General features: G+C 46.6%; 1 protein-coding gene and 1 long non-coding RNA gene across 6 annotated transcripts in view; one reads left to right on the top strand and one right to left on the bottom strand.

Annotated features, from left to right (window-relative positions):
• Window positions 1-6738, top strand: part of LOC129695671 (uncharacterized) — a 66472-nt gene extending 59734 nt beyond the window's left edge. The window contains exon 3 of the long non-coding RNA XR_008723209.1: window positions 6620-6738. This is a non-coding gene — a long non-coding RNA (uncharacterized LOC129695671). The remainder of the gene's footprint in view (window positions 1-6619) is intronic.
• Window positions 6739-14546: 7808 nt separating this feature from the next.
• LOC129695669 (coiled-coil domain-containing protein 192-like) overlaps window positions 14547-27083 on the bottom strand; it is a 76994-nt gene continuing 64457 nt past the window's right edge. For 2 of the 5 annotated variants that reach the window (XM_055632835.1, XM_055632834.1), the window contains one exon: window positions 14547-15542. In XM_055632835.1, coding sequence (XP_055488810.1) covers window positions 15160-15542 — 383 coding nt within the window. In that variant the 3' untranslated portion in view covers window positions 14547-15159. The remainder of the gene's footprint in view (window positions 15543-27083) is intronic. The other 3 variants (XM_055632830.1, XM_055632833.1, XM_055632831.1) reach the window with 2 other exon arrangements.

The following is a 27083-nucleotide window of genomic DNA, read 5'->3' as shown; positions in this document are numbered from 1 at the left end:
CAGTTGAGTTAGTCCCTGGTGAGATAGGCGTTTACAGTCCGAATGGCCTCTGTGAAGAAACTCCTTCCCAACCTCTCTGTTCTCACCGCATGGCAACGGAGGCGTTTGCCTGACCGTAGCAGCTGGAACAGTCCATTGCAGGGGTGGAAGGGGTCTCTCATGATATTGTTGGCTCTGGAGTTGCACCTCCTGATGTATAGTTCCTGCAGGGGGGCAAGTGAAGTTCCCATTGTGCGTTCGGCCGAACGCACTACTCTCTGCAGAACCTTCTTGTCCTTGGCAGAGCAATTCCCAAACCACATGGTAATGTTCCCGGACAAGATGCTTTCCACCGCCACTGCGTAGAAGCACTGGAGGATCCTCGGAGACACTCTGAATTTCCTCAATTGCCTGTGGTGGTAAAGGCGCTGCTTTGCCTCTCTTCCCTACAGGAACTATACATCAGGAGGTGCAACTCCAGAGCCAACAATATCATGAGAGACCCCTTCCACCCCTGCAACGGGCCCACTCTCATCCGTCTCTCTCTCTCCCTCTCTCTCTCTCTCTCTCCCCTCTCACTCTATCCCCTTCCCTCTCTCTTCTCTCTCCCCCCTCTCTCTTTCCTCTCTTCCCCTCTCTCCCTCCCACCTCACTCTTCCCCTCTCTCCTCTATCTCCCCCCTCTTTCCCTCTCTCTCTCTTTCCCCTTCCCTTCCCTCTCTCTCTCTCTCTCTCTCTCTCTCCTTGTCTCTCTGTAACCCTGTATCTCTCTTTCTCTCTCCTCTCTCTCTCTCTATCTCTCTCTCTCTCTCTCCTCTCTCTTCTCTCTCCCTCTCTCTCTCTGTCCCTCTCTCCCCTCTCTCTCTCCCTCTCTCTCCCTCTCCCCCTCTCTCCCCCTCTCTCTCTCTCTCTCTCTCTCTCTCTCTCTCCCTCTCTCTCTCTCCCTCTCTCTCTCTCTCTCTCTTTCTCTCTCTCTCTCTCTCTCTCTCTCTCTCTCTCTCTCTCTCTCTCGCCCCTCTCTCTCTCTCTCTCTCTCTCTCCCCCTCTCTCTCTCTCTCTCCTCTCTCTCTCTTTCTCTCCCTCCCTCTCTATCTATCTCTCCCGCTCTACACACTCTCCCCTCTCACTGTCTCTCCTCTCACCTCTCTCTCTTCCCCCCCTCTCTCTCTCCCATTTCTCCTCCCTCCCACCTCACTCGCCCCCCTGGCTCTCTCTCCTCTCTCTCTTTCTCCTCTGTCTCTATCTCCTCTTTCTCTCTTTGCCCCCCCATCTCTCTCTCTCTTTCCCCCTCTCCCTCCTCTCTCTTTACCCCCCTCTCTCTCTTTCCCCCTCTCTCTCCCATTCTCTCCTACCCTCTCCTCCCTCTCCACCCCCTCTCTCTTCCCTCATTCTTCCCTCTCACCCCTCTCTCTCTTCCCCCCTTTCCCACCTCACTCCCCCCCCCTTTCTCCTACCTCTCTCACCCCCTCTCCCTCTTCTCTCTCTCTCTCTTCACGCCCCCTCTCTCTCTCCTCTCTCTCTCTCCCTCTCCCCCCTCCCCCCCCCCCCCCCCCCCCCCCACTGTCTCCCTGTCTCCTTCCCCTCTCTCTCTCTACACCTCCCTTTGAGAGTCTGTCCCTTCGGCATAGAGACTCTCGCGGCAGCGGCGCTTCTGACGGCTCCGCGGCCGGGACACTCGCACTGTCCGGAGTGCTCTATGGCCGGAGCTGCAGCGTCAACCCCGCAAACACGCGACAGCGCCGCAAACAATCGCAAGTCCCCGCTCCCCGCATCTGTTCCCGCTGCTGGTTCTGCTCCCATCCCTCCCGCAGCCGCTGCTCTCCAACACCCGCGGACCATGCAGGTTATCCGAGTTTTGAAATTTTCGTTGATCACAAAATTTCTCACCACTGAGTGTGAGAAATTTCTGATCAGCGTGAAGGAGTGAGAGTTTGCTTGAGGGTGTGAGTCTCACGCTCAAAGCGTGAGAGTAGTCGGCCCTGTGTGAATGGTGAAGTAGGAATGTTTGGAAATTATAAGAAAGTTGAGACTCTTTTGCCCATTGACTAATCAAATATGGAAGTGGCTTTTTAAGAACAAGAAGACAAGTCCTAACTGTCAGACAGATGGAGCCAACTGCAGCAGAGCTAAGAAAAAAAGATACAAGGGCTACAAAGAAAAGTGAATTCTTGAAAAATATAAAATAGGAATGTAACTATTGTAACCTGGATTGTATAAAATGTTGCGAGTGTTTTGAATCAGGGAAGTATTTTAGGCCTTCCCCGACTATTTTGCAGTATATACTACCAAATCCTGAATAAATCAACTGAATAAATAAATAAATATTGATTTATTTTGCGTGTTGTTGTCCCAGAGGAATTAAAATGTCGATTGGGCTCTGGTGAAAGCCAGATTCAGGATGTTGGTCAAATCACAAAGCCCTCCATCAACTTATCATGCAGTACTTGCCTGATACCATGCCAATGTCAGATGCACAAAGAAATGCCTGATCCAATTTCACATCCAGCGCAATCTCCCCTGGATATTAACTGTGGAAGATCTGTGCTGGGTAAAGTTGAAATTGGACCATGTAGTGGCTAAAATACATGATCCAATTTCTCGGCTAAGACATTTAAATTATTTACTTAGGGGATGGAAGGCTAATTTAACATTATTGCAGCAGCTATGGACTTGCAAAGCTCATTGACGTCACATCACTTGCTCACTTTACCACAGTTCAGATCTTGATTAATGGGCCTCTTCTGCATGTTAGCACAGTTGCATTTTGCACATCATATTGAATCTTAAGAAAGAAATTAGAAAAGCTAAAAGAAGACATGAGGTTGCTTTGGCAAGTAAGGTGAAAGTAAATCCAAAGGGTTTCTACAGCTATATTAACAGCAAAAGGATAACGAGGGATAAAATTGGTCCATTGGAGAGACAGAGTGGACAGCTATCTGCAGAGCCAAAAGAGATGGGAGAGATATTGAACAATTTATTTTCTTTGGTATTCACCAAGGAGAAGGATATTGAATTATGTGAGGTAAGGGAAACTAGTAGAGTAGCTATGGATACTATGAGTTTCAAAGTAAAAGAAGTACTGACACTTTTGAAAAATATAAAAGTGGATAAGTCTCCAGGTCCAGACAGGATATTCCCTAGGACATTGAGGGAAGTTAGTGTAGAAATAGCCAGGGCTATGACAGAAATATTTCAAATGTCATTAGAAATGGGAATAGTCCCCGAGGATTGGCGTACTGCGCATGTTGTTCCATTGTTTAAAAAGGGTTCTAAGAGTAAATCTAGCAATTATAGGCCTGTTAGTTTGACTTCAGCGGTGGGCAAATGAATGGAAAAGATACTTAGAGATAATATATATAAGCATCTGGATAAACAAGATCTGATTAGGAACAGTCAGCATGAATTTGTGCCTGGAAGGTCATGTTTGACTAACCTTCTTGAATTATTTGAAGAGGTTACTAGGGAAATTGACGAGGGTAAAGCAGTGGATGTTGTCTATATGGACTTTAGTAAGGCCTTTGACAAGGTTCCTCATGGAAGGTTGGTTAAGAAGGTTCAACTGTTGGGTATAAATGCAGGAGTAGCAAGATGGATTCAACAGTGGCTGAATGGGAGAAGCCAGAGGGTAATGGTGGATGGTTGTTTGTCGGGTTGGAGGCAGGTGACTAGTGGGGTGCCTCAGGGATCGGTGTTGGGTCCTTTGTTGTTTGTCATGTACATCAATGATCTGGATGAAGGTGTGGTAAATTGGATTAGTAAGTATGCAGATGATACCAAGATAGGGGGTGTTGTGGATAATGAAGAGGATTTCCAAAGTCTACAGATAGATTTAGGCCATTTGGAAGAATGGGCTGAAAGATGGCAGATGGAGTTTAATGCTGATAAATGTGAGGTGCTACACCTTGGCAGGACAAATCAAAATAGGACGTACATGGTAAATGGTAGGGAATTGAAGAATACAGATGAACAGAGGGATCTGGGAATAACCGTGCATAGTTCCTTGAAGGTGGAATCTCATATAGATAGGGTGGTAAAGAAAGCTTTTGGTATGCTAGCCTTTATAAATCAGAGCTTTGACTATAGAAGCTGGGATGTAATGTTAAAATTGTACAAGGCATTGGTGAGATCAAATCTGGAGTATGGTGTACAATTTTGGTCGCCCAATTATAGGAAGGATGTCAACAAAATAGAGAGAGTACAGAGGAGATTTACTAGAATGTTGCCTGGGTTTCAACAACTAAGTTACAGAGAAAGGTTGAATAAGTTAGGTCTTTATTCTCTGGAGCGCAGAAGGTTAAGGGGGGGACTTGATAGAGGTCTTTAAAATGATGAGAGGAATAGACAGAGTTGATGTGGATCAGCTTTTCCCTTTGAGAATAGGGAAGATTCAAACAAGAGGACATGACTTCAGAATTAGGGGACAGAAGTTTAGGGGTAACATGAGGGGGAACTTCTTTACTCAGAGAGTGGTAGCGGTTTGGAATTTTGAGCTTCCAGTGGAAGTGGTAGAGACAGTTTCATTGGTATCATTTAAAAATAAATTGGATAGGCATATGGATGAGAAGGGAATGGAGGGTTATGGTATGAGTGCAGGCAGGTGGGACTAAGGGAAAAAAGATGTTCGGCACGGACTTGTAGGGCCGAGATGGCCTGTTTCCGTGCTGCAATTGTTATATGTTGTTATATGTTATATTTCATTTGTCATTTCCGCTTTTTTGCAACTTCTGTTCAAAATTGTGTACAGTTTTCCTGTCTTAATTGCTGCTTTAGTACTTGGGATTTGTAAAGTGGTGAAAAGTCAAACCATCTTGCATTGTGGGATCTGTTGAAGAAGGTCACTTTGTGAGGAACCAGCATTGCCAAATCTTTATGAATGCTTTGAGTCTTTAGGATTTGAAGAATAATATCTTGGACACTTTTTCAAGCAATCCTCAAGAGCTAAAATCATAACCACTGTAGAGCAATATTTCTTTTCTAGTTGCTTTGAATACTTTACAAAAACATGAGAAATAGAATAAAGGGTATTTGGACTGACAATCAAGAAACATCTGTTTGGGACAAAAGAAAAGTGTCTTTAGTTTATATTGCACCCTTTATTACACGAGAACTTTACCACCAATTTTATACTTCTGGTCAGAGGAAAGGAACAAAATCCTGGAGTAACGCAGCGGGTCAGGTAGCATCCCTGGAGAACATGGGTTGGTGATGTTTCGGGTCAGGACCTTTCCACTTCATTTTGGTCATTGTTTTGCTGTACGAAATACAGTAACTAATTTGCACACAGCAAGTACCAATGTTATAATTGTACCAATTGCGTACAGTTTTGGTCTCCTAATCTGAGGAAAGACATTCTTGCCATAGAGGGAGTACAGAGAAGGTTCACCAGACTGATTCCTGGGATGTCAGGACTTTCATATGAAGAAAGACTGGATAGACTTGGCTTGTACTCGCTAGAATTTAGAAGATTGATTGGGGATCTTATAGAAACTTAATTCTTAAGGGGTTGGACAGGCTAGATGCAGGAAGATTGTTCCCGATGTTGGGGAAGTCCAGAACAAGGAGTCACAGTTTAAGGATAAGGGGGAAATCTTTTAGGATCGAGATGATAAAAACATTTTTCACATAGAGAGTGGTAAATCTGTGGAGTTATCTGCCACACAAGGTAGTTGAGGCCAGTTCATTGGCTATATTTAAGAGGGGGTTAGATGAGGCCCTTGTGGCTAAAGGTATCAGGGGGTATGGAGAGAAGACAGGTACAGGATACTGAGTTGGATGATCAGTTATGATCATATTGAATGGCGGTGCAGGCTCGAAGGGCCGAATGGCCTACTCCTGCACCTATTTTCTATGTTTCTATAAAGACCAATGTGGTAGTATATTTTATAATATTGATTAAGGATAAATGTTGGACCAACACAAGGATAACTCCTTCACCATCTCCTTCAAAAATATCCCATGGTCTCTTTTAAGTTCGTTTGAGAGGTGATAGAACACTGGTTTAAATCTTCATTCTGAAAGACAACACTTATGACATTGTAGCTTTCCAAGAGTTCTATATTAAAGCTTATGTATATTTTGTGCTCAAATATCTGGAGACGTGGACCCACAATATTTCCCACATATTTCAGTAGAGATTCCCCTTGTGATTTTAGTAATCTACTCCTCTGTACATTAGGTATATTATTTTCCTGACTTTTTTATTAAAACTGTTGACCAATCTGACCTTTTTTAAAAATCTGACCGCTGCCCAGCTGCTGACGTTACAATAACAGTGAAATGTTTACATCTTCTGGTAGAAATTTTCCTTATGATTTAAAAAATCCAATCCTCTATAAATTTGGTCCATTATTTCCCAAGATATTTACTAAAATTTATCACCAAACTTGACAATTAAAAAAAAATAACGGTTGCCCAGCTGCTGACCTCACAATGCCTTTGCACCTGGCCCACCTGCCTCCTGGCCCCGCCCCCCCCCCCCACCTGCCTGCTGGCCCGCCCGACCCCCCCCCCCCCATGGATTAAAGCATTGTTTATTTCTTTTTTCATTGCATTGAATTTTATTGTTTCTCATTTAACTCCACTAATCATTATTGAATCCATCGTTTTTCATTGAATTGAATTGAATTATTTCTCACTTAAAGGGCTTTCTCACGGTGCGACCTGACGCAAGAATTAACAAGACTTTAACATCATGGGAACCTCCTGCGATAACAGTACGGCATTCATGGACCACCGAGGACCTCCGTGGCGCTAACGGCAGGTAGTCGTGTAACTTTGTAAGGTCGTGAGAAAATTCAAACATTTTTGAATTTCTCCAAGAGTGACTTGAGCACTTTGTGGTGAGCGTTGCAACATTGTATGAACGCAGATGCCAGTGCGATATCCGTGCGATATCCGTAATGATTCTTGTGGGTACTGTGGGAACTCCTGCGAACGGTAAACCTGGATGCTTGACAGAGGGGACATAAGGTGAGTAAAAAAGGTGGTCTCAATATCGCCAATGGACCATGTGTCCATCGAGGACGTCCCACCTAATTGTCATTGTTTGAGAATCTTTTTCACAGTAAGACTTGCAGAGATGCCTCTCAGAAAAGCGCAAAGAAAGGGGTCAAAGAAAGTCAGAAAGTTTTTAGCCATGCAGGTAAATGAGGAGACTCAGCAAGAGAGACAGGTGGAGAGGCAAGAGGAGATGCCAGAGATACCACTGCCTGTGGGCTCCTTGGAGCAGGGAGAGGGTGATCAAGGTGGATTTGAGATTGCCTCCCCATTAGCTGTTGCCTCCCCAATAGCCTCAGCAGATGATAACATAAAGGGAAGATGGCAGAAGGTAAGGCCATATAACTTCAACAGGGAACAAGAGGGGGAACTGGTGGAGTGGTACCAATGCAATGAGATTCTCTATGCCAAATTCAGAGAGGATTATAGAAATAGGGAGAGAAAGCGCAACCTGCTGGAGACAAAGGCTGTGGAGTATCCCAGGTGCTCATGTGAGTATCTATAACAATATATTAGTTTATATATATTAGTTTATGTACAGGAGAACAATTTAATGTTATCCATGATTTAAAAACATACAATGCTACAGATGTAAAAGTGCTGTTTTTGCAGTTACCTTTAATTTATCTTATATTACAGTGTCAGTCTTCTTCAGCAGAGGTCCTAAAATTATTCTTTAACTCATTATAGAGCTCGGGTGAAATTCTGACAAAGTTTTTGAATGCACTTTTATCCTCTTCGCACAGCACATTAAGCAGTTGCTCATATTGTGCAAATTGAGGTCTCCGTTGAAACATGGGCTTAACCCAGTGAGACTTCCTCTTAATTCTGTTTTTAATTAATCTCACCCTTCTGCCTTCACGCAAGCGTTTTCGATGCACATGTTGCGCTAATGCATACAGCGCGTCAATGAAAATAACAACCAGCCTGTACTCGAACCAACTTTGTATAGGCATGTCTGCAAATGAGCCAATTCTACGAACGGAGGATATTTATATAGTGTGTGATATATTGTGCCACGTGATTAACTACACGACAGTCCATGATGTTCATTCACGATTAACGGGAAAGATCGGGAGACGGACAAGTCACTCGCAGAAATGCCGAGTACCGTGGGAACTCTTTATCTACCCCCCGTTATATCGTGCGGAACTCGTGCTGGACCACGACCACTTCACTCTGGTGACATCTTGCGTCAGGTCGCACCGTGAGAAACGGCCATTAACATAACTAATTCTTAACATTAATTTCAAAGACAGTTTTTAAAAAATAAATGTGCTCGCTTCATTGACAGCTTAGATTGGACTGCTGTGCTTGTGTGTATGTGTGTGGGGGGGGGGGGGGGGGGGGGGGGGGGGGGGGGGTTTATTTTGTGTGTTATGCGGCAGGCTCCTCCCCTGAATTCCATAGAGCTGCCGACAGCTTTCGTGCATGAGACGCGCACGCTTAATTTCCAGAACATTCTGAACGCGTGACGCACGGTTGCATTTCGCTGTCTCTCCCCTCTCTCTCTCCCTCCCCTCTCTCTCTTTCTCCCCTTCCTGTCCTCCACCCCCTGCCCTCCCCATCCTCCCTCACCTAAACCCCCTTCCCCTCCCCTATCCTCTTCCCTCCACCCCATCCCCTCCCCACTCTCCCTCCCCCTCCCTTCAGTTCAGTATAAGGCGTGACCTACTCTTAGGGCACTGGCAGGGCAAGTGATTGAAGTGTCAGTGGGCAAACCTTTTGGTCAAGTACCCACAGTTCTATTAGCTTTAAAATAATTATGGAAAAATACTGGGCTGATCCATAAATTAGAATTCTAAATTGGGACTTTGATGGTATCAGACAGGAACTTGTAAAAGTGGATTGGAGTAGGTTGTTTGTGGTCAAAAGGATACCCTGAAATTGGATATTTTTAAAAGTGTGATAGTGAGAGTTTGAGATATGCATTTTCATGTTGGCGTGAAGGGTAATATTAGGGGATGATGAGACAAATTGAAGTTCTGGTCAGGAAAAAGAAGACATTGTTCAGGTATTGGCAACTGGGATCAAATGATTCCCTGGAAAAGTAGAGGGGATTGAGAAGCAAATTTAAGTAAATCAGGAGGGTAAAAAGGAGGATGAGTTAGCTGTCGATTAGATTATGGAGAATCCAAAGGGATTGTAAAAGTATACTAGACTAAGTGGGACCCGTTGGGTCCCAGTCACATGGAAGGCCTGGTCCCCCAACGCAACCCTTTCCCCAACGCAATTTTCCACCGCTCACCCATTCCCCCAACACAACCCGTTCCCCCTCACAATATTCCACCACTCACCCATAGCCCCTAACTGCGCGGGCGCAGCTCATTTCCCCTTATCCACCAGCACTCCCTCTCCTCTTCATCCTCCCTCTTCTTTGCTTTCTCCTCCTCCCCTCACCAAATCCCTCCCTCCCTCTTCTTTCCCCTACCTTCAGTCCCTCCCTCCCTCCATAACTCATCTCCCCTCCCTACCCCCATCCTATCCCTACATCCCCCCAATACCCCTACTCACCTCCCCCACTGCTCTCCTCTCCCTCCATTCCTCACTCCCTACCTCTTCCACTCCTCTCCCACTATTCCCCCTCCACCTCACTCTCCCTCACCTCCCCCACGTTCCCCCTTCTCCGTCCTTATCCCCCTCCCATAATTCCCTCACTCTCCCTCCTCACCTCCCCATGATCTCGTGGGCGTCCATCCCTCACCTCTCCCTCCCCTTACTCAGTCACTCCCTCCCTCCATAACTCCTCTCCCTTCCCTACCTCCCTCCTTTCCCTCTATCCCCAATCCTCACCTCCCCCTATCCCCCCCACTATCCCTCCTCACCTCCCCCTCTTCCCTACTTCCCCCACTCCTCTCCTTCTATTCCCCCTCCTCACCTCCCCCCTTCCCGTCTTCTCCCTCCCTCCCCCATCCTCTCCCTCAATCCCCCCACTCTCCCTCCTCACCTCCCCAGGTAATCCCCACTCCCTACCCCCCCCCCTCCTCTCCCTCTATTCCCCCTTCTTTTCCCACTCTTCCTCACCTCGCACACTTCCCCCCTCTCCCACGCAATCCCCTCCTCTCCCTAAATCCCCACCCACTATCCCTCCTCACCTCCCCAGGATCTCGAGGTTGCCGCTCCTTTCCCTCCTTGCGTGCCGGAGCAGCGGCTGCTTCGGGCTATGGGCCACGGCAGCTGTGGCTGCAGGCTTCGGCCCGCAGTGGCTGTGGCTGCGGCAGCTGTTGCCGTCCCCTCTGGCCGCTTCCGGCTGACTGACTGTGGCCGTTCAACACCAGACAACGTTGGGCGAGACGCGTGCTGCACGTGACTGACAGCTGACCCGGCCAATCAGTGAGGCAATGGTGCAGCAGGAGAGGACCAATCTGTGCATGTGCAGTTTTTAAGATTTGTAAACCTTAATAACTTTCAAACTATACCATTGATCGGAATAAAACTTGTTGTGCTTGAGCACAAGAGAATGGTGAGTAAGGTGGCGAAAAATCATAGTGCTATCATGTACCATTTTTGCGCAAATAGAAAAAACACGCAAACCGGTAGAGCACAAGATCAGAGTTTTAGTTATGCACTAGAACAAGTGCAGACCCGTTGGGTCTGGTCCCCGAATGTGCTTCAGACCCCGAGTACCCGGGGGGGGGGGGGGGGGGGGGGGAAGGGAGGGGAGGGGGGTGTGTTGTTACCGAACTGAACTCACTGGTGAATGAATGCATTAACGGAGCCACTCTGCTGTTGGATACAAGGTTGTCCATGCAACTGACGGTAAAGTCAGTGAAAGCGGCCCCATCAGAGACTGTGAGGCCTCGCATCCTCGGCACTTCTGACACGCCGGCTCTGGCGGACCAAGAAATCAAAGGCCGAATCTGACATACACCCACACACACACACACACACACACACACACAGAGTTTTAATAGTATATAGATAGAAGATAGATTAAGGGAGACGGGACAACTAGAGAGCGAACACCTTCGCTCAGTCTGCCTGGGACTATGCGATCTCCCTGTTGCTAAACACTTAAACTCCCCCTCCTAATCCCATACTGACCTTTCCGTCCTGGGCCTTTTCCACTGTCAGAGTGAGGCCAAATGCAAATGGAGGAACAGCACCTCATATTTTGCTTGGGCAGCTTACATATTTTGGCAGTGGAATTTATATTGATTTCTCTAACTTCAAGTAATCCTTGCTGTCCTTCTCTCTCTGTCCCTCCCCCATCTTAGTTCCCCTATTAGTTTCACTGTCGTCCTGATTAACTGTAGATTGCATGCCTCGTTGTCAACTTCCCCTCCAGCCGGCAATGAACCACTGTACATTTCCTTGAACATCGTCTGCTTTGATCTGTCCATTTCACATCTTACACTCTTTTTACCCTTCCATATCTCTAGTTTCCATCTCCCCTGACTCTCTGTCTGAAGAAGGGTCTCGACCGGAATGTCACCCATTCCTTCTTTCCAGAGATGCTGCCTGTCCCGCTGAGTTACTCCAGCATTTTGGTCTATCTTCAAGAGAATAAGGTCCTTCAGAAATCAAAAGTCATCTAGGGGTGGTGCCAGCTGCAGGTGATGCTCAGGAGTGATACAGTGTGGAAACAGGCCCTTCGGTCCAACTTGCCCAAACCAGCCAACATGTCCCAGCTACACTAATCCCACCTCCCTGCGTTTGGTCCATATCCCTACAAACTTGTCTTATCCATGTATCTGTCTAACTGTTTCTTAAACGTTGGGATAGTCCCAGCCTCAACTACCTCCTCTGGCAGCGTGTTTCATACACCATCCCTTGTGTGAAAAGGTTACTCCTCAGAATCCTATTAAATCATTTCCCCTTCATCTATGTCCCCTGGTCCTCGATTCCCATACTCTGGGCAAGAGATTTTGCACATCTACCAAATTTATTCCTCTCATGATTTTATACACCTCTATAAGATCACCCCTCATCCTCCTATGCTCCAAGGAATAGTGACCCAGCCTACTCAACCTCTCCCTATAGCTCTGGACCCTCTAGTCCTGGCAACATCCTCATAAATCTTCTCTGAACCCTTTCAAGCTTGGCAATATCTTTCCTACACCATGGAGCCCAGAATTGAACACAATACTCTAAATGCGGTCTCACCAACGTCTTATTCAACTGCAACATGACCTCCCAAAATCTAAACTCAATACTCTGACTGACGAAGGTCAATGTGCCAAAAGTTTTTTTGACCACCTTATGTTCCTGCGACTCGACCTTCAAGGAACCATGCACCTGCACTCCTAGACCCCTCTGCTCTACAACACTCCCCAGAGGCTTAATTGCCCTTGTCAGACGTCCAAAAATGCAATACTTCACATTTCTCTGTATTAAATTCCATCAACAATTTCTCAGCCCACCTGGCCAATTGATCAAGATCCTGCTGCAATCTTTCACAATCACCTTCACTTTCTGCAAAATCACCCACTTTTGTATCATCAGCAAACTTGCTAATCTTGCCCTGTATGTTCTCATTCAAAATCATTGATGTAGATGACAAACAGTAACGGGCACAGCACCGAGCCCCGAGGCACACTAGTCACAGGCCTTCAGTCCGAGAAGTAACCTTCCACCATCACCCTCTGCTTCCTTCCATGAAGCCAATTTGCAACCCATTCAGCTATCTCTCCATGGATCTCATGCCATCTAACCTTCCAGAGCAACCTACTGTGTGGAACCTTGTTGAATGATGTGGAACCTTGTTGAATGGTACTCAATGAATATTTCTCCTTTGGTTTACAGTGGAGACTGGGGAACATATGAAGACTAGGGAACTTGGGAGAGTTAATGATGATGCTTTGAGGACAGTCCACATTATATTCAAGGAGAAGCTGAATGTCCTAAGACATATGAAGGTAGAAAAATCTCCTGGGTCAGATCAGATATTTCCAGGGACACTAGAAGCTAGAGAAGAAATTGTAGGAATCCTAGCTAAGATATATGAATCATTGATAGATACGGGTGACATGCTGAAAGACTGGCTAATGTTGTGTCTCTATTTAAGGGGAAAAAAATGAGAACTATAGAACAATTAACCTAACAGCTGTATTAAGAAAGATATTGGAGAGGATCCTGAGGAATAAGATATAAATACACGTAGAAAGAAAATGGATGATTAGGAATACTCAACATGGATTTGTGTGTGGGAAATCTTGGTTTACCGCTATCTGGTCCAACCTACATATTGCTGAGCCACTGCTCTCTGTAATTTCTCACTTACTTGTTAAGACTACTTACCATCATGTTAAAACTGAGTCGGATAGTGGCCACTTCAAGCCACTACAAAACAGTTCAATAGTGGCCACTTCAAGCTCTTGCTTTGTGGCTAGAGCACATAATCATGACCACTGTGTACTTGGTAAGAACCACTCTTGCAGGTGCCATCTTTTGCATATGGCAGTGTTAGCTGTGAGGAGGATGCTAGGAGGCTGCAAGATGACTTGGATAGGTTGGGTGAGTGGGCAAATGCATGGCAGATGCAGTATAATGTGGATAAATGTGAGGTTATCCACTTTGGTGGCAAAAACAGGAAAGTAGACTATTATCTGAATGGTGGCTGATTAGGAAAAGGAGAGATGCAATGAAAGTGGTGAATCTCTGGAATTCTCTGCCACAGAAGGTAGTTGAGGCCAGTTCATTGGCTATATTTAAGAGGGAGTTAAATGTGGCCCCTGTGGCTAAAGGGATCAGGGGGTATGGAGAGAAGGCAGGTACGGGATACTGAGTTGGATGATCAGCCATGATCATATTGAATGGCAGTGTAGGCTCGAAGGGCCGAATGGCCTACTCCTGCACCTATTTTCTATGTTTCTATACAATGCTGAAATGTGACGAATATGGGAATTCTTATGTCACTGTCTCCAGTATTTTTTCTCAATCTTAGATCATGCTTTTTTTTTGCCTCTGTGCAAACTGGCTTTGTATAAAGCCAATTTGATTAATTACTGCAGAACCCACACTTCAAAATGCTTCACTGAATTATTTGTAGATATGAAGTGAAGTATGAAATGCTATGAGAAATATTATGTAAATGCAATGTCATTCCATCTTTAACTGTAACTGGTGATTAACCATTAACTAAACCCCTTACTGTCATGGATCATCACAGAAGCCTCCTCGTGGCGATTCCTGGAAGCGACAACGCGATGCACTCTGTGACACGTCAGGCGACAATTCTGTCAATGTTGGACGATGACAGAAGCCAACAGCGAGTTACATCGTCTGACACACGAGCAAACAAACCCCTTATTTAAAATAAATACTTTTGATGCTTTTTAAATTTACGCTGTGGTTGAATAATTTGATAACTTTTAAGGAGCATATTAAAGGAAAAGAGTGATATAGAGTGGACAGGTTCAAAGGCCAGTCATCCTATTGTCTTGAAAATAACAGATGCAACCCAAGTACACAGAAGCACACTATCATAACATGCTCAATCAATGCAGCTGCCAATGTGCTCTGGAGTGGCTTAATGGTTAAACTGCTGGGACATATAATGAAGCACAAACAGATTCATTAAGGAGACGCAAAATTGCAAGAGCACTGTGAATTGAGTTCTATGGTATTGCATTTGGAAAAACAAACCATAAGGTGCTCAAAATTGTAATCATGTCAGTAATCAAAAGGCCAGTAGTAATAAATCTAAATAAAACCCACCACAATCATGAAACTTAAACTTCCACGATGTTTGCCTATTTTTGTAATTGTGCAGAGTGAATCTAGACTTAAGTTTAAGTATTGATTTTTAATAGTAAGTTAAATAAAATAAAATGCATTTAATTGTTTTAATAATTATATGATAAAGTTGTGCTTAGACTTTCTCCAAGGGAGATAAATAACAGGCTCCAGAATACTGTTATTACAGTTGCATTAAAAAGTGGCTCTAAAAATGAATATGCATGACATGCTGAAAGTTAACTGTACTATAGCTCCTATAGCACTAGAAGGCTAGTGGAGCATTGGTTCCCAGATTTATGCAGGATGCCTTCACAACTTTGAACTAGAAATCAATTTTTGTTCATATTATTTACTTTTCCCACAACACCAGTCTCGTCTGCTGTCCCGGATATCCTGCTCTGAACGGGCATAAAGAAAGCAGCAAAATTGCTCAACTGGTCTTCAAATACACTGCTGTGACAGTTTCCAGTTGGTGTCTGCAACCTCTTTACATCTCGAGATGGGATTAGCCTTGTTCCTTTTGGTCATTATAAAACCTATTTAAGGTCAAGTTATCCGCTAAAATTGGCACTGCTCCTAACCTTTGATCATACTCTGTTGTGCAGGTGTTATTGTTGAGTAGTGCTGGTAAATTAGGCTGCAATAATAGGTGCACTGAAGCTCCACCAGCTGGTTGAGTGAACAGTTGTGTTGCAAGTCCAGTCACCTGTCGGTCTTTCTCTTCCAAAGTCTTTTCTAGAAGAAATATATTTTCTTGCTGCTGTGATAATTGTGTAGACAGTTCAAGGACAAGACGCATTCGACTCTCCTCTGCAATGCTAAGTCTGTGTGTTTCAGTGTCATGACTTCTGAAATCCTCTTTGTAATGTCTATTGCTGGATGTTTGCTCTGTAAAGTTAGCAGAAATAAACATTTTAAATATTCTTAACATGAAAAATGGTAATATTATATTCTCTGTTGTCAATAATGATCTTTTCCCACAAACAGTATGAACATATAATTTAGCCTGTACTTGTCCTCAATCACAATTATATGGTTGGATTTCAGGCACAGAGATCCATAGGCATGTGATCCTGGCTGTTAGAGCAGTAGGTGGAAGGACACGATTGCACTGTGGTGCAGGCCCTAAAATGTTCAGAGAGTGGTACATGTAGCCCAGTGCGTCTCACAGACCAGACTTCCCACCATTGACTCCATCTACACTTCACACTGCCTCAGGAAAGCAGCCAACATAACAAAGACTTGTTCCACCACAGTCATTCATTCTTCTCCCTGCCCCTGTCCAGAAGAAGGTACATAATCTTGAAAGCATGCACCATCAGACTCAGGTACAGGTTCTTCCTTTCCATTATCAGACTTCTGAATGGTTCTTCCATGAGCAAGGGTACTGTTTGATTCATCTATGTTTCATTGAGGACATTGGACTTTGTCTAAGGAACTGATGTGTTCCAATTCTGAGAACTATATTCTGCACTCTGTATATTCCTCTTTTCTCTATCTAATTTACTTCAGCTTGAATCGATTGTATCTATGTATCGTACATCTGATCTGTTTGGATAGCATGCAAAACAAAGCTTTTCACTGTACATGTACACATTACCCTGTACATGTGACAATAATAGTAAGCCTAAATCTTTTGTTCAAACTTTCCTTGTTGATGGTTCAAATCTTGACCTTAGATTAATTGAAGTCAAGTTGGCCCCGGCTTTCCCAGATGTCACAAGGTGCATCCAGTTGTACCAGATGTGGCTAGTGATAATACTAAGGTTAGAAATGGGACTGCTGCCAATTGGAGCAAGTTTCCATTCCTGTACAGCCAACTATGAAATAGTAATGAAGCTAAGGTTGGAGTTATCTTGGTCTGCTCAAGTTCTTTCTCCTACCTTTCCCCAAACCTTTGGAAGAAAGGTCCCTGTCGCCACCACTATCCCCCCTCCTGACCCAGTCCTTGTGTCCAGTATCCAAATTGCACAAACAGTCGGCATCTTATGCCTTGATTGCCAGGGAAGAGAATTAATTACTTTGATACTATTATGATAATATAGAATACGTGGAAATTGGGTTCGTAGTTCTGCTGATTGCCTCACCAATGTACAATCATTGCATACATGTGCTATTCAAGACAACTCAGAAAACTGAAGTCAATGATGTTCCCATCCTCCTGCTGTCTAACATTCATTATCTTTTCTTATGTCTTATGTCGATGCAGAGATATCCATGCAGGGTTCCCCAGAGAGATGAAAATCTCCTTAAAATCTGTCTGGTGACACTTGTGAAGCCCTCAGCTAATAAGATTTTGGGGGTATTTACATGGCATGCAGCAAAATAACCCCATCAAATCTTGAGGTAGGCTTGCCATTTTCTGATGCTTGCATTCAGTAAACAACAAATGTGAAGCTTGAAATGTGCCTACCAATAGTCAAACTGTGTTGTGCATGTTACTTCCAAGGCCATTCAGCCTAAGTGGTAGGAAACTTGGATGCTATGGCTAGGTTGAAATTGCTCTAACAAAGAAAATGTAATCCCTGCCCCCTACTTCAACCACGTGCAAAGTTAAAGTTTAGCCTAGGGTATCAGCCGCCCTGTATCCGAGTAACACATTGCATCAAACGTCCGCAGATCAATGTTAAACCACAGATTAAATGTGTGATGGCATATGAAGGGAAGCAAAATAACTTAATTTGTTTCCATTGCAGCAAAAAGGAACAGGGGTATCAATGTGAGGCAAAATCAGTTCTTGGCAATGATTCAAGAATCTAATTGTAAGGAAGTGGCACAGATAATTCGAGCAATTATGGGTAAATGTTCAGTGATGCAGTGACGTTCTTATTCTAGTCATACCCTATGAATAGACAATTGTCAGGGCTTTTTCATCCAAAATAAGTTTCATTGATGGTATAACTTCTTGTTGGTACAACTGGGTTTATTTTCATTAACTGCTCGACACTTGTGCTTGGGTTCAAGGGTGCTTTGTAGATGTTTTAAATTATAAAACAGTTTTACTTAAATAGTTTCTCTCACATTCTGCCAAAATACTTCTGGAAAGTATTTATGCAATCATTGTTACATTGGGAATTATGGCACCCAATTTGAACTCAGTGAGATCCTCCAGTTTGCAAAGCGGAAATTAACAGATTTTCTGTTTTGGTGGTGTTGCTTCAAGGATAAATATTAGCTACGACACCAGGGGAACTTCCTTGTTTTTCTTTTAATGATACCTAGGGACACTTTTACATGCAACTGAGAGAGCAGATGTGGCCTCACATTATCATCCTAAAATATTGCTCTGAAGCACTTACCTAAATAATTTAATCCCTGAACGTCTGAGCCAAGAGTGTTACCACTAAACCAGGCAGACACTGCAACATTGTCCATGTTGTAAAGCATATAATAAAACATGAGTGATGCTTTTTTCAGTAAATAATGTGACAAAGATTTCTACTTTTCAATTAGGATTCTCCACATTAATGCATTACATTAAGTCAAATTAATTCTCATCCAGTCTGTTAATATGAAAACCGAAACTGCTGAAAATACTCAACAGGTCAGGCAGCAACAGCAGGAAGAGAATCAGAGTTATAGTCCACCCACGAGTGATCCCCAGTGAAAAAGAAAATCAAACTCGTGGTTGTCTACGAGATTCCAAGTTTATGTTCACGAGTTTAAACGAGTTCCCACGTGTATGTCTATGTTTGCTGTTTACTTCTCATTTTTGCTATGTACCAAGTTCCTCTCCCAAGTTACCAAGTTCCTCTCCCGAGTTGCTCTTGAGCCAACAACGACTATCGACGTGTGAAAAATCATCACATGGTAAAAATGTTGTCATGCAGTTTTTTTTTAACTATAAAAAGCCTCCCATGTTTAAATTTCTTAGGGTTACGGAATCAAGGGATATGGGGAGAAAGCAGAAACAGGGTACTGATTTTGGATGATCAGCCATGATCATATTGAATGGCAATGCTGGCTCAAAGGGCCGAATGGCCTACTCCTGCACCTATTTGCTATGTGTTTATACCTTTTAAATGTTTTGACATGCATTTCAGGACTCCAGCATCTGTCTTTTCTAATATCCCTTTCCCTGTATTTCTCTTGGGCTTTTCCTCTTTTTTCCCCATCTCCTCCATCTGCCAGTCCATCTGACTGTAGATATGAAGTTCTTCTTGGCTGTCTATCTGTATGTGTGGACTTTCCATTAAAAGTCATCCATGATCATTATCTCACAATCTTCCAGGTGTTTTTGCCACTCATTTCAAATAGAATCATGGCTTCATACAACACAGAACCAGGCTCCTCCGCCCACCATGTCCACTACAACCACAGCCTTCCTGACCGTTATTCGAGTTCTGGCCAATATACTTTGTAAACCTGTCTCCGTCGCGTTCTCAGATTACGACTACAGTACTTACTGGGTTGAGAAAAAAATCATCAGATGCCTTCTATTCCACCTGCTGCTCACGTTAAATCTACGCCCTTTGATGAGTTCAATTAATCTGATTATTGTCTGTCCTCAATCATTTCATTAAACATTCACTTGAGCAGCGTGTGTCACTGCTCCAGGGACCCGGGTTCGATTCTAACCTCCGGTACTATTTTATAGAGTTTCCCCCAAGTGCTCCCTTTCGCTCCTCGCTTGCTGCTTTGTTGTATGAATGCTCCCCGCAACGCCTGATGCGTTGTATGAACCCATGACTTGATGAGAAATGAATGGTAAAAACACCTGAAGGACTGTCACCTTCCCCCGATGTGTCGGTGAGTGGTCGAATGGGGCTCAGGTGGGAAATTGATGTGAATGCGGGCAGAAATGAGTTTGAGGTAAATGAGTGTTTGACGGCTGGCTCAGTGGGCCGAAGGGCCTGTTTCTGCCCTTTGGGACATTTTCACCAGGTGTGTGCGCTGCCATATGCAAAGCTTCGCTATTTGTAAAGGTTTCTTGTCTAATGTCCTTTTTTTAAACTCACTGAACCCGAGTTTTGGGATTTTTCAATATATAGGCTGACGGTTAGAACATTTCTCACCCGTTTATTCATCGCTCGGAAGTCTGTATTTCCGGAACTCGCCTCACACTTGTATCATTGGTCACTTTATCATATCCTGCACTGTTTTATCTGTGACTGCGGATGGTGCGGACGACCCCAAAGGATATTCCCCTTCGTGTTGGCAAAGTTTAGCAATTGGTTTATTTTTCACATAAAGGCGATTTATTTTTAAGAGTGGGTGTGGATCATTTCATTTTCAAATAATCTTATTCAAACTAAGAGATGGACACAAAAAGCTGGAGTTACTCAGCGGGTCAGACGGCATCTCCGGGAAAAAGGAATAAGCGACGCTTCGGGTCGATACTCTTTTGTTCAGCGATGCTGCATGACCCGCTAAGCTACTCCACCTTTTTGTGCCTGTCTTCGGTGTAAACCACCATCTGCAGTTCCTTCCTACACTTATTCAAACAGGAATGCATTCTCACACCTTTTTTTTTACTCACCTTTTTTTTCTCTGTCCAGCTGCCGAGTTAACTCAACGGGTCACGCAACATTTCTGGATAAAAGGAATTGGTGACGTTTGAAGGAGGAATTGCAGATGCTAGTTTAAACCAAAGATAGACACAAAATACTCGAGTAACTCCACGGGCCAGGCAACATCTCTTGAGAAAAGGAGTAGGCGACGATTCGGGATGGGACCCTTCTTCAGGCTAAGACCCAGCCTGAAGAACAATCTCGACCCGAAACATCACCTGTTTCTTTTCTTCAGAGATGCTGCCTGACCAGTTGAGTTAGTCCATCATTTTGTGTCTATCTTTGGTTTAAACTAGTATCTGCAATTCCTTCCTCCAAACTCTTAGAGCAGTTTGTTTCAAGAACCAATCCTTCCAAAACTTGTTGCATTTGCCTCTTTAACTTGAGATGAATCAAATTAAGATTGAATCTGAGAAAGGTTTAACTCGCTTTCCAAAGAAAACCAGGACAACTCAGTGATGCTGCATCAACTCAACATTGTCCTGCATTGAATGTTTGGTTTGATTGAGCTGCATCACTAAAACTGATCCATGCCCTTCCCTTGGAGTTAGTAATACTAAAAGCCATGCTGTGCTAAGGCAACGGGTGTCCATTTGAACTGCATTTGTTCAAGGTCTGGCATCAATCATTGAAAGGCATTAAGCCCCTGTCCCACTTACGTGTCCTTGGTACTCTAATTACGTGACCTCGTGGTCGCGTTGAGCCTCGACGGTCCCGCGAATGTTGCGCGTGACTTCATTCGACCGCACAGCCGTCTGGAGCGCGTGACGTCATTTGAAGAAGTATGTAAAATGCTGGAGTAACTCAGCGGGACCGGCAGCATCTCTGGAGAGAAGGAATGGGTGATATTTCGTGTCGAGACTCTTCTTCAGTCTGAAAGAAGGGTCTTGACCCGAAACATCACCCATTGCTTCTCTCCAGAGATGCTGCTGGTCCCGCTGAGTTACTCCTGCATTTTGTGTCCATCTTCAATTTTCTTGGCCCCGCTCTGGGAGTAGAAGTGGGGGCGGATCTGGACCGCAACGGCCGTGAGCCCCAGGCCGAGGCCGAGTTTGCCTGCTTCTGCTGCTGTTGAAGATGAGACGTTGCATCGCGCCAGGGTCTTGGGTCAGTCCCACTTTTCCGTCAGATCCGCAACAGGCCGTTGGCGCGCGACGATTTCGTTCGCTAAAAAAATTTCGGAGCACTGCGCGATGTCGCGCACAACTACATACCCCTCCGCACTTCTCAGTGGGACAGGCCCCATGCGGTCATACGATGCCTGTGCGCCTCGCGCAACCACAAGGTCGCGTAATTTGCGTGCCAAGGACACGTAAGTGGGACAGGCCCTTTTACTCACTGAAAATCAATTGTTAGATCACTGTAAAATTTTCCATTAAGATCTGACTAATCTTCAACATTTCACTTCTGGCACTAGGCCAAACCCTCGAGTTACACACGAGTTACTACGGTAAACTCACGGGCTACTATGATATTACAACGAGTTTAAAAGTTTCAAATTTTTCCTTCAAGAGTAAATTTGGCTCATGGAAATCTTTCAATATGTTGACATTTTTTCACGAGTTAACAAGTTTCCCGAGTACCTGTCGCTAGCGTTACGAGTTGCTAAGTTACGTCCACAAGTTCCGACGTTCCCACTATGTTCATTCTACGTGATTACCATGAGTTTGATTTGTTTTTAACTCGGGATCACTCGTGGGTGGACTCGCACCCTGAGACAGGGGTTTTTACGCTTCGGGTTGAGGACTCTTCATTAGAACTGGGAAGGAAACAACAGAAGCCGACTAATCTAGTTCTGATGAACAGCTTTGAACCTGAAACATTGTTTCTCTTCCCACATATGTTTGTTTGGCCTGATGAGTGTTTTTCAGAATTTTCAGTTTTTTCTTTACTTTAGATTTTCAGCATCAGCAGTTTTATTTTTACCTTTAGCCAAAATTTGATCTACTGAAATAGTGAGAGGGTTTGAGACAAATGATAATGTATAATATTATCCAGGTCAAAGATCACAATGTGGCACGAGTTTTTACAGCAGGGAACATAAGGAGGGACCAGTTGACCAGTCTCTCTCTAATATAGACACAAAATGTTGGGGTAACAGTGGGTCAGATAGCATCTCTGAAAAAAATGAATAAGTGTGGTCAGTCTCTCTCTATTGTTGGGCAATCCCCAAAGGACACATAAAACCCTATGTGAATAAAGAATAAAGGGTAGTTGCTGAGGGGCATTCAAATCAATGACAGACAAACTTCTATAAAATAAATACTTATAGCATATGTCTGCAAGGACCATGATGGGTCGAGGCATAACATCTCAACATGACACAAGACAATGAGAAACTCAGCAGTCGGTATTGAGGGCCAATGCAAAAGTATAAGTGCAATTCATATATTTAACAACCACTTCACATTCCACCTACGAACAATGTCCTTCCCAACAACTGTACCCAATCGCTTCCATGCAGCCATCACAAAACTATATTACTAAATGTCAATGCCTTAAACCATCTCTTGCTAAGCAAAATAAAAACCCAATCAACTGTGATGCAGGTGGCCAGGACGAGCAGAGAGCTGTAGTTGAAAGAGGTGGGCTATGGTTCACCCAGAATGGGTTTCAAGCTTCAGTATATTATTATTACTCAATCTGTAACGTCAAAATAAAGGCAAAATTAGAATGACTTACCTGACAGAGCTACTGTGGAGTATTTTTATTCTTACTTATTCATTTTTCAGGATCTGTCTATTGTTGGACAGGCCAAGGATTAATTCCCACCCCTTACACCCTTGAAAAGCTAGTGGTGAGCTGCCTGATTGAACTGCCATGGTTCATCTTATTAAGGTACTGCCTAAAGACTAAAAGTAGACAAAAAATGCTGGAGAAACTCAGCGGGTGAGGCAGCATCTATGGAGAGAAGGCGACTTTTCGGGACGAGACCCTTCTTCAGACTGATGTCGAGGGGAGGGCGGGAAAAAGAAAGGAAGTAGGTGGAGACAATAGGACGTGGGAGAACTGGGGAGGGGAAGGAGGGAGAAAGCAAGGGCTATCTAAAATTAGAGAAGTCAATGTTAATTTTAATTAATTTTAGATAGCCCTTGCTTTCTCCCTCCTTCTCCTTCCCCTTCCCAATTCTCCCACGTCCTGTCTCCGCCTACTTCCTTTCTTTTTCCTGCCCTCCCTGACATCAGTCCGAAGAAGGGTCTCGACCTGAAACGCCGTCAATTCCTTCTCTCCATAGATGCTGCCTCACCCGTTGAGTTTCTCCAGCATTTTTTGTCTATCTTCGATTTTTCCAGCATCTGCAGTTCTTTCTTAAACGCAATGAAGACTAATATCTGTTTCTGCAATTCAATTAGCTATGCCTAGTAATATGCGTACAAGATATGGATCTGATAATACTTCTAAATATATATACAGATCTCACTGTCTATTTGAATTATTGTAAATCATCGTCTAATGGCTGCATAAAACATGGCATGGAATAAATCCACTGAGAAAAAGGATCCATAGGTAGACAAAAAAGCTGGAGAAACTGTGGGTGAGGAAACTCTATGGAGCGAAGGAATAGGCGATGTTTCTGGTCGAGACCCTTCTTCAGACTGATGTCGAGGGGAGGGGGGGAAAAAGAAAGGAAGAGGTGGAGACAGTAGGCTGTGGGAGAGCTGGGAAGGGCAGGGGAAGGAGGGAGAAAGCAAGGACTACCTGAAATTGGAGTGGAGGAGAGCCGGGCGGCAGCAGGGAAAATCGCTAGCGAAATGTGAAAAATGTCGGCGTTTTTGGAGGAGGGCCGGTCAGCAGCAGCTGTTATGGTGGCTGGCCAGCAGGAGGCGAAAAAATTAGTGAGTGGGGGAGAGAGAAGGATTTTATTAAAAATGTGTACATAAAAATGACAAAAATGTAATGAGGAATGGATTTGCGAATGTAAAAGTGAAATGGTAGCGAAATGGAAAAAATCTCAACGTTTTTGCGTGTGGTTTTGGCGGACCAACGAATCAAAGGCAAAAAATCTAATCTGAAAATCTAATTTGACATACACCCACAAACAAACGCACACACACACAGAGTTTTAAAAGTATACTAGACCAAGTGCAGACCCGTTGTGTCTGTTTCCCCAACGCGCATTTGCGGGGGTGGCTGCGGCATCACACTCACACTAACCACCCCCCAAACACACAGGTGGGGGGGAGGGGGGAGAGGGAGACGGGGGGGGGGGAGAGGGGGAGGGTGAGAAGAGGGGAGGGAAGGGGAGAGGGGGAGGAGGAAACAGGAGAGATTTGGGAGGGAGAGGAGAGCGGTGTAGGGGGGAGAGGGGATGGGTGGGGGAGGGGGGGAGTGGGGAGTGGGGGAGCGGTGGGGAGGAGGGAGGGGGGAGGGCAGGGGAGGGAGGGAGAGGGGTAGGGGGTGGGAGAGGGGGTAGGGGGGGGGGGTGGGTGCGGGGAGGGGGGAAGAGGGGGGGGGGGGGGAGGAGGATGGGGGTGAGAGAGGGGGGTGAGAGGGGGGGGGGGGGGGAGGGGGAGGGGGGAGAGGGGAGGGAGGAGGAGAGAGGGAGATGGAGAGGGGGAGAGAGAGGGGGGAAGGGGGAGGAGGAGTGGGGTGGGGTGGGGGAGGGGATGAGAGAGGGGTGGGGGGGGAGAGAGGGAGGAGGGAGGGGGGGGGGAGAGAGGGGAAGGAGGAGGGAGAGGGGGAAGGGGAGAGAGGGGGAAGAGTGCGGAGGAAGGGGGGGGAGAGTGGTAGGGGGGGGGGAAGAGTGGGATGGGAGGGGGAGAGGGGTAGGGGGGGAGAGAGGGGAAATAATGGTGAGGGAGGAGGGAGGGTAAGAGCGCGGACGAGGGACAGAGGGGTAGGCGGGTGGTGGAAGAGGCAGAGATGGGTAGGCGGGAGAGAGAAGGGAGAGAGGGGTGGGGGGTGGGGTGGGGGGGAGGAGGGAGAGGGGTGAGGAGGAGAGGGAGAGGGGAGGGGAGAGAGGGGGGAAAGGGAGGGGGAGAGAGGGGTGCAGGAGGGGGTGAGAGAGGGTGGTGGGAGGGGGGGAGAGGGTGGGGGAGGGGGAGAGGAGGAAGGGAGGGGAGGGTGGAGGGGAGGGAGAGGGAGGGGTGAGGAGGAAAGAGTGGGGAGGGAGAGGGAAGGGAGGGGGGGAGAGAGAGGGGTGGGGGGGGGAGATGGGGAGGGGTGGGGCATGGGCGGTGGGGGAGATAAGTGGAAGAATGGGGAGGGGGGGGAGAGAGGTAGGAGGGGGAGTGGTAGAAGTGGGAGAGAGAGGGGGGGGGGAGAGGGGTAGGGGGAGTGGTGGAAGAGGGACAAAGGGGTAGGGGAAAGGGGTGGGGGATAGAGGGGAGCAAGGGGGAAGGGAGGGGAAGAGAGGGGTGGGGGAGGAAGAGGGGTGGGGAAAGGGGGGTAGAGAAGGGGAAGAGTGGGGAGGGAGGGGGGGGAGGGGGGGGGGGTGGGGGGGGGGGGGGGGGAGGGGGGGGGGGGGGGGGGGGGAGAGAGGGGGGGGGGGGGGGAGGGAGGGATGGGGGGTGGGGGGAGGAGGGGGGAGGAGAGGGAGATGGAGAGGGGAGGAGAGGGGGGGGGGGGATGGGAGGAGAGAGGGGAGGGGGGGGGGGGGGGAGAGGGTGGGGAGGAGGGGGGAAGGAGGGAGGTGGTGTAGGGGAGGGAGGGAGAGAGAGAGTGTGGAGGGAGGGGGAGAGGGGTGGGGGGGAGAGGGGAAAGAGTGGGGAGGGAGAGTGGGAGGGGGAGGGGGGGGAGAGAAGTGGAAGAGTGGGGAGGGAGGAAGGGGGAGAGAGGTAGAGAGGGAGTGGTGGTAGAAGGACAGAGGGGAGTGGTGGAAGAGGGACACAGGGGTAGGGGGAAGTGGTGGGGGAGAGAGGGGAGGGGAGGGGGGGGGGAGGGGGGAGACAGATGGGTGGGGAGGGAGAGGGAGAGGGGTGGGGTAGGGGGGGAGAGAAGTGGAAGAGTGGGGAGGGGAGGGGTCGGGGGGAGAGTGGGGAGAGGGGGAGGGACAGGGGGGGGGGGTAGGGGAAGGGGTGAGGGGGAGAGGGAAGGGGGAGGGGGGGGGGAGAGAGGGTTGAGGAGAGGGAGATGGAGATGGAGGGGGAGGAGAGTGGGGGGGGGAGGCGAGGAGAGAGGGGAGGGGGAGGGGGGGGGGGGGAGGGAGGGGTGGAGAGGGGGGGGGGGGGGGGGGGGGGGGGAGGGGGGGGGGGGGGGGGAGGGAGGGAAGGGGGGAGAGGGAAGGGGGGTGAGGGAGATAGGGATGGGGGGGGGAGGAGGAGGGGGAGGAGAGGGAGAGGGGTGAGGAGAGGGAGATGGAGAGGTGAGAGGGATGGGGGGGGGAGGAGAGAGAGGGATGGAGGAGGGGGAGAGAGAGGTGTGGGGGAGGGAGAGAGAGGTGTGGGGAGGGGGGAGGGAGGGGAGGAGGGAGATGGGGTAGGGGCGGGAGGGGGGAAGAGTGTGGAGGGAGGGGAGAGGGGTGGGGTGAGAGTGGAAGGGGGAGGGGTAGGGACAGTCCATCTGTGCCCATTCCCTATCACCTCCAATCCACTTTCTCTATTCCCACACGCGCTTCAACACAGGCTGCGGGGGTGGGGGGGAGGAGCTGGGGCTGCTGCAAAGGCATATGTAAATGGGTCCATTCCGATTGGACATCTGTGAGCATTGGGCATTGTGACATCACACGATGGAACATTCACCAACATTCTATGGGTGAGAGCTGTTTTTTTTTATTTTGGGGGGGGGGGGAGAGAAGGATTTTATTAAAAATGTGTACATAAACTCGACGAAATTTAATGAGTGGATACTTAGAATGAAAAGTGAAATCTCTACCGAAATGGAAAAAATGTGTGCGTTTGGTGTTGGCGTGGCAACGAATCAAAGGCTGGCAACCACAAGTCAGGCAGAAAAACAGCCGGCCAGCCAGCCACAGAGCTTT

The sequence above is a fragment of the Leucoraja erinacea genome, chromosome 3 (genome assembly GCF_028641065.1).
Source record: "Leucoraja erinacea ecotype New England chromosome 3, Leri_hhj_1, whole genome shotgun sequence".
In the NCBI taxonomy this organism is placed as follows: Eukaryota; Metazoa; Chordata; class Chondrichthyes; order Rajiformes; family Rajidae; genus Leucoraja; species Leucoraja erinaceus.
This window is presented reverse-complemented; position numbering and strand designations above follow the sequence as displayed.